Below are 20015 nucleotides of genomic sequence, written 5' to 3'. Positions count from 1 at the left end.
GGATTGCTTGTGCAATTTTTTGTTACTTCCGTGACAAGAGTGTTGCAAAACAACTAGCAGTCAGAAATGCTTATACGTTGCAACTGTTGTAATAGATGATTCATCTTTTGTTTTAAGTTGTTAAGTTAGCTGCTGGTAAGCCGAAAAAAATATAAAAAAGTATTCTTAAATGCATAAATATTGTTGACGTATTTATGATGTTGTAATTATTGACCCACTTGCATTACTGATATGATGGGTCAAATAAGTACGTTCGTTTCGACTCGTTATCACCATCGTTTGTGTTTCATCTGCGTAATCCAAATAAAAAGCGACCTTTCAGTTGCCTCTTTGTATCCTCAAGTTTTCACGAGTTGTTAATTAGCCCAAGTGCTTGCATTAATAATAATGATCATCTTTATTTGGCATTAAAATGTTCTTGTTGTTGGCAGTTCGGAAATTGAGAGTAGCTATGAAATCAATTTTCCAAGAAAGCAAAAGATAGTAAATTACTGATAGTCAAGATAGTTGAGAATGAACCGCCTATGACTAACTTAAGAAAAAAGGAATTAATTCAGTCTTTTCATGAAATCATTAGTTTTCATTTGAGATAAGGGCCAGCCATTATCAAGAAATAAACCCCTTGTCGATGGATTCTGGCGGTATTAACATTAAAACTTGATATCGTATTTTATTGCTACCGCTATTGTCGATTGTAATCGTTGACATTTACTTTTTAGCTTTAGAGCAGAAAGAGAACTTAAATGATGTCGATGTATTCGAAAACTGAAATGGGTAAGTTCTAGTTGTTGCCTTAAAGTATGAACGTGTTATTTTGGTCGAGGCCACTGATAACTGACTTAAATTGATCAGAATTTAAGGTGTTTAACGACAGTGTTCATGGACACATGGCGATGCACCCATTGTGTGTTAAAATCATTGATACTCTAGAATTCCAGCGACTGAGAAATATTAAACAGGTTGGTGCTACATATTTTGTGTATCCTGGTGCTGCTCACAACCGCTTTGAACATAGTTTGGGGTGAGTTTTTTTAGCATGTGCACTATTTATTACTGCTTCATAACATAATATCGAGAAATAGTTGTTAAACTGTTCTAATCATTCGTGTCATTTAGGGTTTGCTACTTGGCTGGGGAGTTGGTCGAGGCATTGAAAAAAAACCAACCTTTTCTGAAGATAAATGAGGAGGACAAACTCTGCGTCCAGATTGCTGGTCTCTGCCATGATTTAGGCCATGGCCCTTATTCACACTTATGGGAACACTTCCTTCGGATGAAAGGAGAAAATTGGAATGTATGATTGTTTATTAACACAATGGGGTATCTGTGTGTATAGGGGGGAAAGAGGCTAAGGGGGTGGGTGGCTGATGGGGCAAGAAATGAGGGGATGGCTACAATGTGCGATATTAAACCTGGGAGATTGGCATGCTTCATGCACGCATCTCCTGTGCTGCCTTCTTCTTAGATGAATGCTCTACTACCTCTTCCTCCTCATCTCATACTGCTTCCTACAGCCAATCTTTAGGCAACTGTGTCTTTGTTTTGGTAACTGAAACCTTCCTTGAATTCATAAACTGCATTGAGGGGAACACGTGAGATGGCTTGCTTATGGGTGCTGTTATGCTACTTTTTTTCCATATTGCTTCCATCCATTCTTTTCTGGCAGTTTTCACATTTAAGCTGGTTTTATTTCTTAATCCCTTTTTTAATACCCTTCCTTGAGTCTTGTGTTTTTGCATCTCTCCCTTCCAATAGGTTCAGTAATTTACCTGTAATCCTCAGTTTCTGTTTCCTTTTTTTGATACCAATTAGAAAGCAATGCTTGGCCCACTTTACTTAAATATAGCTGATATGGAGGCCCATATTGAGAGTCCATTCACTAAGGTTGACTTTGCTTTTGCTTGAGATGAGTTGCAGATGCCAAGAGGCAACCCTATTGAGGGGGCACTTGTTAGTATTGGTTTCGGTCAATATCTGCCACCATATAGCTTTTACTGTCCTGTAATTAATTCTCAAAGCATCTCTATTCTCTTCATGAATAATTCTGAAAAATTGTGAAAAAAGACTCTTATTTATACTGTTCACCAAAACTCCTGAAGACTTCTGGCCAATTTCATTTTGCCAGACCATATCTACCTAAGGTTATTTCTTCTTGGCCATCTACATTTATGGCATTGCAGTATCCAAGTATGATTAAGAATTTCTTCTCCATTACATTATTTATTACTTTGGTGTAGTTGTCATACACATCCTCCACTTTGTTGTCATCTTAGTCTGCAGTTGACGTACAAACTCGTAACTCGACAGTGTCTGTGTGTTTTGTCACATTCACCATAATGATTCTGTCATTATATTGATTGAGTTACTAGGAGTATCACATCATGACAGAACTCAAAATATGCACATAAATTGTTTTATATGAAAGGTATAATACATATTTAAGGGAAGAATATCTATATTAATGAAAGTAATTTATCAATGGTGTAATATATTCAATTTGTGAAATAGAAACATTGAAGTTTGGATTATTGAAAGCATTAACTTTCAAATGTCTTCACCTTATATCTCTGATAGGTAAAGAGAAAATATTTTAAGTATTTTGAAGTGTGGTAATTAATCTGTTGACAATTTATTATTTCAGCATGAAGATCAGTCAGTTATCATGTTTAATCATCTAATTGAAAGAAATAGGCTCATAAGTGACTTCGAAAGCTATGGACTTTATAAACGTGAGAGAAAGTTCATTACAGAGCTTATTTTAGGAGAAGGAACTTCATGTGATGAAGAAAAGCAGTTCTTATTTCAGGTGAGTTCCAATGAATTCTTGGCTATGTTAAGCTTACATTTTATACACTTTCATATACATAAATTTTTTTGTCTGCTGAATACTGCTGGGATTTTGTAAGGCAACACAGCACTCATTGTAATGGTTTGATGTATCATAAACTTTTAGTTATTATTGAAAATAATCTGGGATCGAGATGGTGCGGGGGCTAATGTACTGGCTTCCCACCCAGAGGGCTTGGGTTCAAATCCCGGCAGTGTTGAATATTTTTCAGTAGGATCTCGATCCCTACTTGAGGTGCTTTGTGGAGGGCACTTCGAGTGAGTATGCCGTCCGTCGGATGGGATGTTAAGCTGCGGACCCCTTGGCGCCTTTTTTAAAGAGTAGGCTAATGCCAACGCCGGGTTTCTCTCCACCCTTCATCCTTTCCTGTCCATCCCCTGTGGCACAAATGACCTCGGCTGTCGGTCGCCTCCCCTAAATACTAATACTTGAAAATAATCAAGATAGACACTTAATTTTTATTAGCTATTCTTTAAGACTTCTCTACATAGTCATCATCCAGATTAATACATTTCTCTGAGCATTTCTTGACCTTTGGAAGGCTGTCTATGTAGAACTCAGCAGGCTGTCGAAAACCATTGTTCCACCTCTTGAATGATGTCATTTACATTGTAAAATCACTTCTCATTATTGATTTTTTGACTTCTGGGAATAAGAAAAAGACACTTTCGGCAAGATCGGGAGAATATGGTGGGCGTGATAAAATTTCAAAGCCACAGTGCTTTGATTCCTCAACCGTACCTAGAGATCATACCATGTTTGATTCTGAAAAGGAGCAATTCAAGGTATGAAGCATGCTGACACCTGTGAAGTGTGCAGTTTTTCACTTATAATTTTTCACACACTGCCCTAGCTTAGATCAGTCCCATTCATGATCATTTGGACAGTTGCTCTTTGGTCTAATCCTCCGCTTTCTTCACTGTGGTAGGATCACCCATGAGTATTGGTATTCCACTTCTTGGGTCATATGTGAGGGACACGTATTCAGCTTGAAAATTTGTTTTCCACCTCACCACTGTTTCATACAGGGTTGCAACCAAAAGTGGTAGGACTGATTTTTTTACAAGAATTTTATTGACGATATGCTTACATCGACTTAATAATCTTCAAAGTATGCTCCTTGAGCTGCTACACACTTAGTATAACGTTGCTCCCATTCCCTGTACGCCCGCTGGAAATTTTCTTTGGGGATGCCGTTGATGACCCTTGTTGAAGCCTCTTGAACAGCCTTTATAGAGTCAAAACGTCATCCCTTGAGCTGTCTTTTCATCAGGGGGAAGAAGAAGAAGTCCGGTGGTGTCAGATCGGGAGAATAGGGTAGGTGCGGCAACATGGCAATGCCGTATTTGGCCAGGAGTGCGAGCGCGGCATGGCACAGCACATTGTCATGATGAAGCACCCAGCAGTTTGCGATGGCCGGTTGGACTCTTTTTACGTGTTCTCGGAGGCGGGTGAGCACCTGCACGTAAAAGTTCACCTTCACAGTCTCCCCTGGTGGGACAAACTCCTGGTGAACCACTCCATGACGGTCGAAAAACACAATCAACATCATTTTGATTTTTGATTTGCTCATGCGAGCCTTTTTTGGACGTGGGGAAGCGGAAGTGTGCCATTCCGTGGATTGTCTTTTCGTTTCGGGGTCATATTGAAAAACCCATGTTTCATCACCAGTTATCCCATTGTCCAAACAATTTTCATCTCGGTGCAAATTGGCTAACACTTCTTCGGAAATGCGCACACGCGTTGCCTGTTGGTCGACACTCAGAATTTTCGGCACCATCTTGGCACACACCTTGCGCATGGCCAAATCCTGTGAAATAATGCGTTGGACATTGGATGTAGACATATCCAACTGGTCTGCAATTCCTTCACTGGTTAAGCGTTGGTCTGTGTTCAGCAGTGTCCTCACTCTGTCCACATTCGTGTTGGTTCTTGCCGTCGACGGCTGTCCGGAGCGATGGCCGTCTTCAACGAGCCCCCTACCCTCTTTAAACAACTTTTGCCACTCAAATACTGTGGAACGGCTTAAGGCAGTGTCCCCATAAGCCTGCTTGATCATATCGAGGGTCTCAGTTGCCGTCTTCCCGAGTTTCGCACAAAACTTCACGGAATAACGTTGCTCTAAATTCAGATTCATTTTGTTTTTCGGCGCGGACAAAAAACTTCCTTCACTAAAAACGGTGTCCTCACTCAACGACAGCCCGCAGGCGACTGAGGTTGGTGTCGGTCTGTTGCTAAGAGCCCCCTCCACCTTACCCTGCCAGGCAGATCCCCCTCCACCGCTCCGTTCGCTCCAGAGAAAATCAGTCCTACCACTTTTGGGTGCAACCCTGTATAATGGGCTATCATTTCCATAAACAACTGTCATTTTATCGTGGACTTACCAGATACATCATATCTCGTGCCTCTATCTTCTCCAAACTGTAAGTTACTTCAATCTATGGCTTCTTTAATCTCTAAATTCTTCTTCTTTAAGCTGTATAAAGCAATGGTGGTGTTGTATTTCTTCCTATGCCAGCTACCAAGTAACTCAGGATGCACCCAATGAGGATGATGTTCAGGGGTGTGAGCTTCAGGGGAAGCCGTTTGTTTTGTCACGTCACCTTTAGGAAATGGTGCTTTACTTTCTGTCTGAAATGTCTTTTATTTTCCAGTAAGTGCACTTCCTCCATTCATGCTCTCTTAGCATTTCCCTCTTTGCATTGCTTCATGCAATGGTGGTTATTCACTTTCAATAAAAGTGAAATTATTTATTCATGCTGCAATCAACTAGGTGGCTGGACTATTTTTCCTTAGTGGGCTATCTGTATTCCTTCTTTGGTTTTGGGGACGTATGCCTGTTTCTGAGTCTTACTAAGCTACTATCCATCTTAAAAATTGTCAGCAGTCTTATGTATACGCATACATACACTCTTCTCCATCCTTTTTTGGATGATATTAAGTTTTACCTTTGCTTGATGTGCAGTTAAACTTCAAGTTTTAAGATTCTGCCTTTTTTTTTTTATATGTTATCAATATCTAAAAGGCTTCTGGCTGAATTCTTCTCTCATAAATACTATGAATGAGGCCATAATAACTATTAAAGCATGGTTTTGTGCTATCCTGGCACATTGCTTTGGAAAAGGCTACTCGGGTCTTCCATTGGGTCAGTTCCTCCATCGATGACGTCAACGTTTTGGAAAATGAGTCGCTTTCCACCCTCAGGGTTGATGATGTCAGGACTGTAATGGCTGATTTATGTACAGATGGGCATGTACTCAGGGGCCCTCTGATTAGCTTTCGAAATGCCGTCTGAGAAGAGTAGCAGCCTGAACCTGTAGCGAGAGCTGGAATGCCCTACATCTGTACCATTTCTGGAAAAATCTCCAGGATCCTCAAGAAACAGGGCATCAAAACCTTCTTCAGGCCCTGCAATAAAATCAAAGACCAACTAGTAAAGGCCAAAGACCCCAGCGGCTTTGCAACTCCGGGTGTCTACCAGATACCCTGTGAATGTGGACAGATGTATGTCGGGGAAACCGGAAGAATGATCAAGACCAGGATCAAGGAACATCAGAGACACAACAGGCTCTGCCAACCGGAAAAATCCACGGTGGCCGAGCACTCCATCCAAAAAGACCATGCAATGCTATGGGGCAAGGTAAAAAGCTTATGCTGAGAAAAAAAAACTTTGGGAAAGGTTAACCAAGGAATCAATTGAGATTCAGCTTGAAGAAAATATTTTCAATTGAGACGTGGGTCACTCCCTCAGTAACATGTGGAAACCGGGGATCAGGATGGTGCGGTGGCTAATGCACAGGCTTTTCACATACAGGGTTCAAATCCTGGAGACATCAAATATTTTTCAGTGGTATCCTTATCCCTACTTGAGGTGCTTTGTGGAGAGCACTTAGAGTGAGTAGGACGTCCGTCGGGTGCAAATTTAAACTGCAGACTCCTTGGTGCCTTTTGACTAAAGTAGGCTAATATGCTCTTCACCCTTCCTTTCCCAACCATCACCAATAGTGCAAATGACCCTGGCTGTCGGTCACCTCCCATAAAAACTACTACATGTGGAAACTGGCACTGATGAAGATCAAGGCCACAAAATGGGATTCCACAAACTAATCAGAGGGCACCTGAGGGCATGCCCATCTGTATATAAACTGGCCATTACAGTCTTGACACTATCAGCCCTGAAGATGGAAAATGACTCGTTTTCTGAAACCTTGGCTTCATTGATGGAGGAACTGAACCAATGGAAGACCCAAGTAGCCTTTTCCACATTTTACTCTCTCTTCCTTTTTTTCATAAAATCTTGCATACTTCTGCAGGATTGTTGTCTATTTCAACAGCCTTTTTCGATTTTATTTCCTGTAGTGGTTTAATGATTTATAGGGAAATCATTACAGGAGATTAAATTCATTAAATGTGTATTCATATAAATTACATAAAATCTGGTTAGAACCTTAAATGAGCATAGAAACACAAAGCACTTTATGATACCTATGCAATCACTCCCATATTTACTTTCTTTATAAAATCATAAAATTTCAAATTTACAAGGGGGTTATTTTTAATTCTTCATAATGAAATGTCAATAAATTGAGCTAAAACCAATGATTTCATGAGCTGTGACATTGATGCCAAATGGATATTTTGTTTCCGTATCAAATTAGCTCATTTTTTCAGTCCGCATCTTTTTTTTTGCATGGGCATCCATGCCAAAAATGCTTCATGTTTAATGCCATGCATAAATGGTTGGAATTACCATAATAATATGATAATTAAGTTAAAGCAATGATTTTTGTTCACCTTAAATTAAATTTCCAAATCAATAATTAAAATTTTCCCCACTGCTACAGAAATTCACATGACCACCAGTGTCGGTAGTCAAGGGAATTTAGTACTCTGCATTCCACCGCTATGGTTCACATTAGACCATCTCTTTTCCTTACCAATCTCTGAAATTCTAACTCATAGCCTGGTCATCATAACATTCAGCTCAAATCAGAATCAGGCTGTAGACGTAAAATATTTCTGTAAGAAGATGCTTGAGGTATTGTGAATATCAATCTTTAAACTGTTTTTGATTGATTACCATTTTTTTTAAAAAATACCTTGTGGAGATCAAGATGGTGCGGTGGCTACCGTGCTGGTTTCCCACCCATAAGGCCCGGGTTCAAATCCCGGCGATGTTGAATATTTTACAGAGGCATCTCGATCCCTACTTGAGGTGCTCTGTGGAGGGCATTTTGAGTGAGTACGCCGTCCGTCGGATGGGGCGTTAAGCTGTGGACCCCTTGGTGTCTTTAGTTAAGAGTAGGCTGGGATTCTCTCCACCCTTCATCCTTTCCTGTCCATCCCCTTTTATGCAAATGACCTCAGCTGTCGGTCGCCTCCCCTCAAAACTACTACTACAACTTAATATCATGCATTGTTGCTCTTTTGTATTTCTCTCAATGTTTCACATCTCATAGATGTCATGTTTATAAAAAGGGTAGAGTTCATTTGACACTTAGTGTATGCATCCATTGCCCAATTAAAATTCCTGATGCCTCATATCATGCTTGTTATAGATTGTGTGCAACAAGACAAATAGTGTTGATGTCGATAAGTGGGATTACCTTCTCCGAGATGGTCTTCATCTGAACTTGAAAGTTAGCTTTGATTATCAGCGTCTGCTGAAATTTTGCAAAGTGATTGAAAAGAAGAAAGATGGTAAAAAGACTCTGCACATTGGATTCAGAAGTAAGGAGGCATACAACATCTATGAAATGTTCCTAGTCCGCTCTTCACTTCACTACAGGGCCTATCAGCATCGTATTTCCCTGGTGCTAAATCAAATGTAAGTAAGAATTGTTTTTGTTCATATGAGAACATTATAAAAGCTGTAGGATTTTTTTCCTTTAGTTAGTAATGAAATCATGGTCCTGCATGTATGGTTGATACATGATGAATGATATGCATTTTCCCTATGTCTTCACTGACTGCATCAAACTGTGTGTAGGGGCCAGAAAAAGAGATAAAACTGACCTAAAATGTGTGCTATGTAGAGTTTGAATGATCTACTGTACGCTTATATAAATTTTTCAAGTCATATACCGACAAGGTTATTTACTACAAGGTAAATTTAAGGTGGATGAAGTTACTTTTCATAATGCACTGTGATTCATAGGTTTCCATGGACTGGAATATTAGTTCATTCATGATTTTTCTCTTTTTGAAAGTTCTTTGAAAGAAAAAACCTAGGAAAAATATGAACTTGAGCAGTAAAACCTGGAATTTTGGAGAATTAATGTTATTTAGTGGGAAAAAAGAAAATGGATGATAGAAAGATAAAATGACTGAATATTTTCATAATTTAAGCGACTGATATATTGATTTTTTTCAACTAGCAGCTTTCAGGGTATTAAGATTCCTCAAGAAGGCAAAGAACTGTGCATGATATGTATACAATGAGGGATTATTCATGCAGCCAGTCTGGCTAACCTGGTTTTAAGCCATGAAACAACTGCCAATACAAGGCTGCTGTACAGCTGAGAAGTAAAATCACTATATACTTGCTTCTTTGAGTGAGTGTACACCAATAGAATCTCTTTTAGTGTGATTCAATTCAATTAAATTTTGACTGATTCTATTTGCTACAAATTTTAACTGATTCACTACAAAATTGATACTGATGAAGTGTTTGTATATCCAAATGAATGTTTTATGGAAAATTCTTTGTAATATAAATAGGCTTGGCCATCAGTTGGTGAAATTTGTAGTTATTTGGTGGCAGCAACTTTACATTCATTTCCATTTAAGTCTCTGTGTACGATAACCTAGCTTCAACATTATTTGTAAAAGTATTGCACATAAAGATGAAAATGTTATGTTGAGACCAGGTGGTGAAATAAAAATATTTTTGGGGAGGCATATATTAAAAAACCTGAAAATTCTAATTATCCACAGCCTATTTGTACTATGCAGCCTCATGCACATCAAACAAAACCTTAATCTATATCCCATCTGGTCAACAGTTCACTCGCATGACACAAGATCAAAAAACAATTGGATGTAAACCAGTGTTGGCCGTTTAAAACCTACTACTGTCAATGTGACAACTTGGAAATAAAATTAGTCAATGAGGCTTTAAGCAAGGCTTGCTCAGTAAGCAGCATAAGGTTCAAAAATGTAATTTAAAAATGGTTGTGCACCAACCTGGTGTACCTTATCATTGAGTATTTCGAGCTGGACTTAAAAGTATTTTATTTTAAATGTACTCTTATCCATCCATTCTTTACTCACTCATTGTCCTATTAAATTATTGTACTGTCTCCTGGGCATGGGTGAATAAAGATTATGGTTTCCCAGGAAGATCTGGTATCCAAAAAACCATACAGCTTTTGTGATGGGTGCTATGTGGCATAATCTGGAATCAAACCCAGGCCCTCTAGTCAGTAGCCCAGCACTATCCACTGAACTATCTCGTCCCCACAATGGTCACAAAGAATGTATGATCCTGCTTAAACTACAATTTTCTCTTGCATGATTCCAAAATTAAACAAGCTGAATCCTGAGAAAGAATTGTATCTCGAGTTTTTTTTATATTTAAAGCTGAAAGACAATTTCAAATTCAATAGAATGGAAAATATTTGCCAACCTGCACTGCATAGATGTTATGAACTCCTGTATTTGATGCAGTTGGGCAAAACGTCTTGTGTATTTAATTATCATTACTGTCTAAAAGTTTACAAATCTGACGTTTTACATGTCTATTGATGATTACTTTGCAGGCTTGTGGATGCCTTTCTTGCTGCAGATGATTTCTTGAGCCTTAAGTTAGATGCAAATACTGAGTAAGTAGTGAATACATAACTGTAACCTTAGTTGTTGGGGACAGGAAAGCAGGCATTGTAAAGTTAAACTAAGTGAAAAGGAAAGAATGCATATACAGTGGAACCTTATGCAACAAATAATTTGCATAGTAAGCCAAAATATTTGAAACAAAACAACTACCTTAATGAGCAACGCTTTGCAAAATGAGTGATGAAGAGAGGGGGATTCCCAGAATGACTGCTCGCCTGCTGTTTCAGTACTTAAGGTGTACGAGGGTGGTCCCAGAAGTACCCGACCCAACAAAGAAAACGCAAACATTGTGGAAAAAATGTATTTATTCTCCAACATAATCTCCTCTCAGCTCTCTACACTTTTCCCAATGATGTTCAATAAGTTCGATACCATTTTTATAGTAAGGACTGTCTTGCTCCTCAAAATAGTCATTAACTGCTGACATCACTTCTTCATGGTTGGAAAATCTTTGACCACTGAGCCGTTGTTTAAGTTTGCGAACGGAAAATAATTGAATGGGACTGAATCTGGCAATTAGGGTGCATGAGGTAGCAATTCAAACTTTAATTCATGAATTTTGGCAATTGCAATAACGAATTTGTGAGCTGGTGCATTGTCTTGATGAAACAACACTTTCTTCATAGGCAAATACAGCCGCTTTTGCTTGATTTCTTCGCTCAAACATTGCAATAAGTTAGCATAATACTCACCGTTGATAGTTTTACCTTTTTCAAGAGTGTCAATGAAAATTGTCCAATGGGCTTCCCAAAAAACCGACGACATGACCTTGCCTACCGATGAAACGGTCTTCGCCTTCTTTGGAGGCGGTTCTCCCTTTTGAATCCATTGTTTTGATTGTTCCTTGTCTCGGGTGTGAAGTAATGGACCCATGTTTCATCCATGAATATGAAATGACACAAAAATTCTGCTTTGTTGCTGTGAAACTTTGCTAAACACTCAATTGAAACATCTACACGACACTGGTTTTGCTCGAGTGTGACCCATCTTACACACAGTTTTCTCATATCCAAATTTTCAGTTAATATGCGATGTACCACACTTTTTGAAAAGCCTACTGTATCTGATAGCTTGCACACTTTCAGTCGATGATCATCCAGTATCTCTTTGTGCATTTTCTTCTCCATTTCTGGAGTCATCACCTCATTTGGTCGAGCAATGTGATGCTCGTCTTGACGGCTCATATGGCTTTGTTTAAACTCTGCTACCCAATATTTTACTGTTTTAAACAAAGGAGCAGACTCACCCAGAGTAGAATCCAGTTCAGCTGTTATACTAGTTGGGCTAAAGCCTTTCAAATAAAAGTATTACATCACATAACCATGACCAATTTTCTCCATTTTCACAAATTCACTGACAATATTCACTATTGATGGCTGCCAAACAAATACTAAACAACCTAGCATCTTCAAACTTGAAGCATATGGTTTATGGATTGCATACTTTCTAATGCAGTGATATTTTTCAAATATTTACCGCCATCTCTAGGCCAGGCGGGGTGCTCATGGGGCCACCCTCGTATTGTGGAGAGCACTTTGAGTGAAGAACACAGTCATATGGGTCATTAAATTGTGGATTCTTTGACTCCTTTCTTTTAGAGTAGATTAATGCTGGTGCCAGGTTTTTTTCCACCCTACCGCCATTCCCTGAATATCTTACCTCTACAAAATTTTACACCTATCCCTAATGTTTCAAAGAAACTCGGTTGTCAGTTGCCCCCACTAACAATCCCTACTACTACTATTTCAACTTTTCTGTGGATAAGGTTATGCTGCACTTCTTCATGCAGTCTTCATGCATACTTCTCTGGCATTTCTCATTTTAGGACTAATTTCATTTCTTCACCTTTTGTAACATTTTTAATCTTCCTCAGTACATGAGTTCTTGCACTTTCTTCTCTCTTCTATCAGTTCAAGTACTTCATTTTTGATTCATGGCTTCCTTTTTTTAAATTTCTTTTGGCCTATAGTGTTTGTCATGGTTCTAAAAAACCAAACTTTAATCTTTCTTGCTATCTTTCTTTGATTGATCCCCAAGTGTTACTATTTAGTTACTACACAGTAATCAACCAGAAGGTCAGTTTTGGTAAGTGATGGTAGAGTTCACCCAGTACTTAGCCCGACGGCATGTGAAATTCAAACATCAGGGTAGGGGGGCCAGTTCCTTTCCTTGTGCCGCTTATGGTTTTCCAGGAAGGTCTGGTGCCCAAAAAGCACACAGCTTGGGTGGAGCGGAGGCTATCCAGAGAGGCTTGCCCGGGAATCAAACCCAGGCCCTCTGGTCAGTAGTCCAACGATCTACCATTGGACTACTGTGACCCACCAATTATTACATATGTATGAGTACCACCGCTTATTGTCTGTGACTCCTTATTTGTTGAGGTCACTCTAATATTCCATGGTTAATAGCTCAAACTACATCTACATCAATATATATTTATAAATATACTAGTATAACTATGCGCAGTCGCTACCTTGTAGGTTAATGCTTATTATGTCGAGGCGACTAGTGGGGGATTTCAATTACAAGCATTCTGGTCTCTTATTGTTCTTGGAAAAAATGACCATTTAAACCTGTCAGTCTTGCAGTCTATCTCTCTAATCTTATATTCGTGATCCCTCCACCCATAATACGTTGGGGTTCCTATTATGTTCTTGATGTAATCAGAAAAGGACAGATCTTTAGATGTTTTTAACAAGTTTAATGTATATTGTAAATACCGCTGTGTAAGGGAATCTCAGCCTATATTTTATAGCGAGGTAGCTAATATGCGTTGGTCATAACAATTTTTGACAAATCTAGCCCCCCTCCACTGAACTCGATCTAATTCCGAAATCAAATAAATCTCTTGAGGATCCCATATACCGGCAGCATACTCTAGGTGGGGCCTGACTAGGGCAATAAAACATTGTTCCTTCACTTTTTCATCACATTTACCCAGCACTTTTTTTATAAATCCTAATATTTTATTAGCACTTCTGCATATTTCTTGTATGTACTTTCCCCAGGACAGATCATGAGTAATTGTTGCACCCAAGTATTTAAAGGAATCTACCCTTGCAATTTCTGTTTGTTTCACTTTGTAACTAAATGGAAGGGAATTACTCCTTGCCCAAAAATGTATTACCACGCATTTTTTCAAATTTAATTCCAATTGCCATGTATTGCACCAAGTCTGAATTGCATTTAGGTCGTTAGCTAACACCACTCTGTCTTTGCGACTTTGAATGTCCCCATAAATTACCTCATCGTCAGCAAAAAGACGGAGCCTGCTATTAACCACGGTACTGAGGTCATTTATGTAAATAAGAAACAAGGGGGCCCAATGACACTTCCATGTGGTACACCCGACGTGACCTTGACAGTATTGGATGATACACCGTCCAGGATGACTTTTTGAACGTGATTTTTTAAAAATTGTCTTATCCAGCATATAATACTTCTGTGTTTACCATAAGTTTCCAACTTCCCGAGTAACTTGCAGTAAGGGACTTTATCAAAAGCTTTTTCAAAATCTAGGAATATCACATCAACTGGAATATTACTTTCACCGGAATGCATTATATCATGAACAAAGAGTGCGAGTTGAGTTGAACTAGATATTTGCTTCCCATCTGCAATTTGATGGATGCATTCAGTGATTTAAAGCTCAGTGAACAAAGTATAAATTGCATTCAGAACCATATCTACTGCCATAACATGCATTGAATGAATATATTTGCATATATTTTCAATCCAGTGGATGATTTTATGCATAAAACGATGGCTTTGGTTTGCGCCTTCAAGTGACAGCTGATGGTGCATCCTGAATTAACTTTGGTGACTGTTCAAGCAAACAAGCCACTGTGTCAGATTCATGCAAGTGGCAACAATCAAAATCCATCAATACTGATAGATGTTGGTAGACTTTGCCTTACTCATCTATCCTGCATCATGCAGCAGTTCAGCTCTACCTAAGTTTTGAACCTTCAGCCAGTATTTTTTTGTCTTATCAGCTATTTATAAGTATAAAAGTCGAAAACCTGTTAGGTTGTGGGAGGGTATATTGAGATATAAGGTGTAGTGTTATAAGGGAATTAGTGTAAAGTTGCATCCAATGTAATGCTTATAAAGTTCTATTCACATTATCAGAAACTGATATGATAGCTAGTGAGAAGCTTAAAACTCACATATGATGCAGTGTCTTATAGAACACCTGTCTGTTTTGGTTATATTTTTTCAGATATTTAACTATACCAAACTATTTCAGGTACAAACTGTCACAAGCACATAAAAATCCTTTGATATGGGCCAAAGTAACTGACCACATATTTTATGATATTCTTTGGAGTTATTCTGATGAACTTGCTGCTGCCAAAGAAATACTGAATGAAATCCTCAGCAGAAATTTGTACAAGCATGTTGCATCACAAAATATTGTTCCTGTAAGTATTTTGTGATGTGAATTGAACTTTGCCTGTTATAATAGAAAAGAGACTGTTATAAGTGGTTGCCTTGTTGCTAATACCTTCTTATGTTTACCTCTTCTATCAGTCTGACTTACTGAGGAAGCAAAATGCTAATTGGATGAGTAGCCTTCAAAAAGGCCTGGAGAGAGAACTGAATAGAGGCATCTGTTGTGGCAACAATTGCAACAGATTTATTGTATTATTTTCTAGTTTTTACCTGGGTTCCAAATGCCCTGACCCTTTCAGGCATGTTTATTTTTATAACAAAAACAACCCAGAGATAGCTGAAGAGAGAGACTGGCGGGAAATCTCTTTGTATCCCATATGCAAGTAAGTTTTTTTGTTCATTTTTAACCCATCATGATCATTTGGTATGCCATTGCGATTGGCTAATTTTAAATTTTACTTAGTGAAATTTAAAATTGGCATTTGGCAGGGTGAGTGCTGTCTTGAGCTGAAAAGAATATTTTTGATTTCCTTACTCTTTTCCGATATAATTAAGCATCAACTGCTGGACATTTATTGGAAGGGTATTCTTTCTGTTTACTAATGACTCTATTGATTTGATAAAATGTTATTATTTTCCAGAGAAACTGGACATCATGTTGACGTTCATCTTTTTGACAAAAATCGGGGTGATAACAAAGCGGAACAGGCAGAGGCTAAATCTCTCTTTGAAAAATACATCAGCTCTTTCATGAATGGCGGTGCTGAAAATGGTTCCTAGAATAGAACTATATATTTTTATGTACCCATATATTTGTTGATAATTTATTTTAATTTTTAAAATTCAAATTGAGCACTATTTTTTATTTAATTGTTTAATATGAACAGCCATAAGAGTCAATTTAGGCAATAAATTCTCTGCACTAACTGGCATGTTAAAACCAAAAGCTACTGAAGTTATTAGAATGATTCATGGATATGAAGCTAATTATACTTTTTTATTGTATTTATTATTTATCATTGCAAGGGAACTTTTATTTTGTTATCTTGTATTATTACTCAGGTGCATATGAATGCCTTGAACTTGAACTGAACTTTAATTCTGACACAATATTTTATGTGTGATTGTGTGTTTCTTGTTAATTATATGGTATCACTACTACCTCAGTTTATGCCCATTACTCCTTGTTTTGAGAAAATGTTTTATAAAATATGATGTTGCACCAAGAAATAGTCCATTGTGTGCATCAGGGTGAAGTATTTTAATTGATTAAATGAATTCAATTGTTTGAAAAATGTTACATTCCTTAGTTTGTTGTGATGGTGTTTGGGAAAGTTTACAGTATACTATTTAATTGATTTTCATGACCAGTTATAGTGATGCTCATTTGTGTGATCAATTTCTTTGATTTAGTCTGTTAGTTATGAGTGTACTTAAATAAGGTAAAGTGTAATCACATCACAGTAGGTATAACATATTTTTAAGATGTATGCAAACAACAGCTCCTAGTCACTGATCAAAGCATATCAAAAATCTGCCAGAAGCCATGGCATCCCTAGTTGCTGAATCAGTATTCAATGGTACGAACCTAAATATCAAAGCCAATACTATCTGGATTGTATTCATCTTAATGTGCAGGGTTTTATGTGGAAACTGGAAGACTCAGGTGTGAATTGTCATGGTATCGTTATCCATTAATTTTTAATTAAGTCAGTTTATTACCGAGGAGGTACTTATTATTTTAAACATGCGGTTTTGCTTTACAAAGCATCTCCTTTGAAAATTTTAGTAGACTTGTGTGAATGTTTTTTTCACATTAAAATTATTAATGGAGAGTCAATTGCCAAAGTGACCCCCACCAGTGATGGCCAAGTACAAAATTGTATTCCTTAAACTGGTAGGTTTGTGTTCTCATGACATACAAGGTATGACAATAAAGTTTACAGACTACTACTGTAAAAATAATTGATTAAAAAAAGTAATATAATTACTAATTGCACCCTTTAAATTACTTTAATCACTTCTCCATTCTCCTTTTCCAGCCTTTGAGTCAATCGCAAAATTGTTCTTCTGTTATCCCTGGCAGTGCCTCTGATGTTTACTTTTTTAACGCCTCCAGAGTCTGTTGTGCTATTTCAGTATTACTCAGAAAATTGTGCTTTTTCAATATTACTTAAAATTTTGGATGCAAAATTACAGGGCCTTGGTGGCCATGTTAGTTAAATACCCCTTGATATTAATGGCTGTTCGAGGGGGTGTGTTGTCATGACCTTAGCGATATCTCTGACCATTAGCCAACAGGATGAATTGATGGCATGTTCAATTTTTTGCTTAATAACATCATTATGAACTGTGGAGGGTGAACAGCCCTAAATGTTCATCATCCTTTGATGAGGTTCACCACTCTCTGAACCTTTCCACTCTATTGTAAGATGAATTTATTTTTACCAGATGGTTTCTGTTTACAAGGTTCATCATTTCAAGAATTTCCAAGCTTGTTTTTCCTACTTCTACAAGGAATATCATCACAATTCGTCAATGCTCGGATCAGAGCTACACTCAATATGAAATTGTCAAGAGAACTGAAAGCTTTAGCATGATCTGGTGAAATGTCAACAACTGCTGTGCCATTACTGACAGTCTCCCATTGTTTACCATCAGGCTCACGATAAGTTAAGTCTGCACACTTTATTGTCCTACCTTGTGCCTTGAAAAACTAAACAGAACTCCTAATAAATAGCTCTGGTGCTAAAATAAATGGTGAAAGTACATATTGAAATCTAACTTAATTTTTTATTTATTTATTTTATTTAGTTTTACTTGGGCTTTTGTTGTCAATTTCATATTTGTTCTTCTCAGAAATGGGAATTTAGTATCAATTATTGTCATACTAACAAGGTTAATTTTATTTTATTGCTGTTTTATTTAAGATGAGAAAGAAATCTTCGATGAGTATTTATTGAAAATTCTGTTTGCCCCTGTTCACCAATTAACAGACGGATGTGAAGTTCATGGATCATATTTATGTTATTTATTTTTGTGCAATTCATGAAGTTATCTACAGGGTGCGGCTACATAACTTCCTTTTCCATGTGCAAAATGCTATCAAAAAATGAAATTGTTGCCTCACCCTGTATAATTCAAAAGGCTAAAAGACATACATATGTGTTTTCATTGGTTCTATTATGTGCACTGGCTACCAAATAAATATTAAAATGTGGAATTTAATTGTGACCCCTGGAAATGATTTTTATTCAAGCATACTTATTAATATGTATCTTGTAATTTAGTTGACTGATTGCTTTGGAATGAACACCTTTTTGTTATTGCTAAATGGCAAATGCAGCAAAGTGGCATTTTGATGAAATCAACACAGATTCTCATAATAATTTTCTCAGCATATTTTTTATTTGAACTTTCACACTCCCTCAGCCCCTGCAAGAGAAAAGAATCAATGTGGTAATTTAATTTACAGGACACTCAACTCTTACAAATATGGGTTTTTTCATATTCCATTTTGGCCTCCGGATATGAACTTATTATCACGATGCATTCCTTGTGCAGCATATTATCAACTGCTTAATTATAGCAGCACTGTAAAAAATTTGATCAAAGGTATTCACAACTAATGATGCTGCTGTTAGGTTCATTTCCCGCTGCACACTTAAAGCATTTCTGTTCAACTCTAATGTTGTAGGTTATATGCATGCCCAGTGCTATACTTTCTTCTGTTTCTGGATAGATATTATTTTGTATGCATTAAAAGTGCAACAAATGCATAATGTAGTTGTGTTTTTGAACATTTGTTAAACAAGCAATACCTTTCTAAAGATTTTAATCAGGTTTCTAAACATAGGGCACAGCTTTTTTGCAATTCCCAACTTGATAATTTTTCTGCAAGTTAAGTTGCTGTTTTGGAAAATCTCTCAAGAAATGCTTTTTCTCTGCAGGTAAATTTTTCATTGCAAATAATGTATCTATATTGAAAGCCATCTTTATATTTTAATTGTTCCTAAATTTATAAATCTGGGAATGGATTGATTGAGAAATTTGTTTAAAGATATTAATTTTTTGAGATATGAGCCATGGAAAGAATGCATTATGTTTTATATTCCTGGTAACACTGCATTCATGTCCAATTTTTGATCAAGAATAAGGTACTAACAGTTAACGGTGCCGTGTTTGATTGAACAGCTCTTCAAAACTAAAGGAGGGACTCCTTATAATACCACTTCTATTATTCACTCATTGAATTCATTTACAAGCAGGATAACTATGTTGATTTCACATGAGATTAGCAGGTATGGAGCTATATTCCACAATATGTATCACTTAAAATTTACCGTATAACAACTTTTTCAATGTTGCATTATTAATTGTGCTTTTGCTGGACTGAGGTCTAGTTAGTTTTGGATTTTGTTTTATTAAGGATATTTTTTAAAGCTTTTTGGTAGTTGCATGATGTTTGTGGAACAATTTTTAAAGTATTTTGTGTTTTTGTTGAGTTAATGTGCATGTCTGAAACTTCTCTGCCTTTCCTTTTGACACAACTAAATAGTTACAGCAGGAGATTAAGGCCTTCTTTAATTTCTTCCAAGCTTGGTAAATAATATGCCGTTCTTTGACCCCTATTTATTTCAGTATTTTTTCCAGTGCACACTAACATTTGATAGAATGTCTAATGGTGTTAAGGCTATTATTAATATATTGTTTTAACAAAACAGGGATAGAGATGCAGAACTTCCAAGTTGAAATATTGTGATATTGTGGATAGTGTCTGTCAGTGTTCCCTTATTGCACATAGATAACTAGAAATCTATTAGTTGTGACCATGGTCATATTGTAGTGGAATTTCATAGATATATAAAAGATTTTCTTTAACTTAATATTGGCAACAGAATTTGTATCCCTGGTTGGAGGTTTCAGGGGAATCTATTGA

General features: G+C 37.2%; 1 protein-coding gene across 2 annotated transcripts; it reads left to right on the top strand.

Annotated features, from left to right (window-relative positions):
* Positions 1–24: 24 nt before the first annotated feature.
* Positions 25–18310, top strand: fal (SAM and HD domain containing deoxynucleoside triphosphate triphosphohydrolase falten). Of its 2 annotated transcripts, none has more exons than XM_071589881.1 (10): positions 25–135; positions 720–774; positions 853–1021; positions 1117–1294; positions 2642–2806; positions 8407–8675; positions 10609–10671; positions 14931–15105; positions 15215–15459; positions 15718–18310. In XM_071589881.1, the coding sequence occupies exons 2-10, from the start codon at positions 744–746 to the stop codon at positions 15854–15856; spliced, it is 1434 nt and encodes a 477-aa protein (XP_071445982.1). In that variant the 5' UTR covers positions 25–135; positions 720–743; the 3' UTR covers positions 15857–18310. The 2 variants fall into 2 exon arrangements, with proteins under 2 accessions (XP_071445982.1, XP_071445983.1); XM_071589882.1 differs by lacking the exon at positions 25–135 and adding an exon at positions 253–641.
* Positions 18311–20015: the final 1705 nt, after the last annotated feature.

Source organism: Hetaerina americana, unplaced genomic scaffold (genome assembly GCF_022747635.1).
Source record: "Hetaerina americana unplaced genomic scaffold, ioHetAmer1.1.p SCAF_4, whole genome shotgun sequence".
In the NCBI taxonomy this organism is placed as follows: Eukaryota; Metazoa; Arthropoda; class Insecta; order Odonata; family Calopterygidae; genus Hetaerina; species Hetaerina americana.
This window is presented reverse-complemented; position numbering and strand designations above follow the sequence as displayed.

Bases quoted from the DNA above. Each gene is read 5' to 3' on its own strand.
- fal (XM_071589881.1), top strand. From the start codon at position 744: ATGATGTCGATGTATTCGAAAACTGAAATGG. The intron at 2,807-8,406 runs GTGAGTTCCAAT...TGCTTGTTATAG, and splicing joins AAAAGCAGTTCTTATTTCAG to ATTGTGTGCAACAAGACAAA. The intron at 15,106-15,214 runs GTAAGTATTTTG...CTCTTCTATCAG, and splicing joins CATCACAAAATATTGTTCCT to TCTGACTTACTGAGGAAGCA.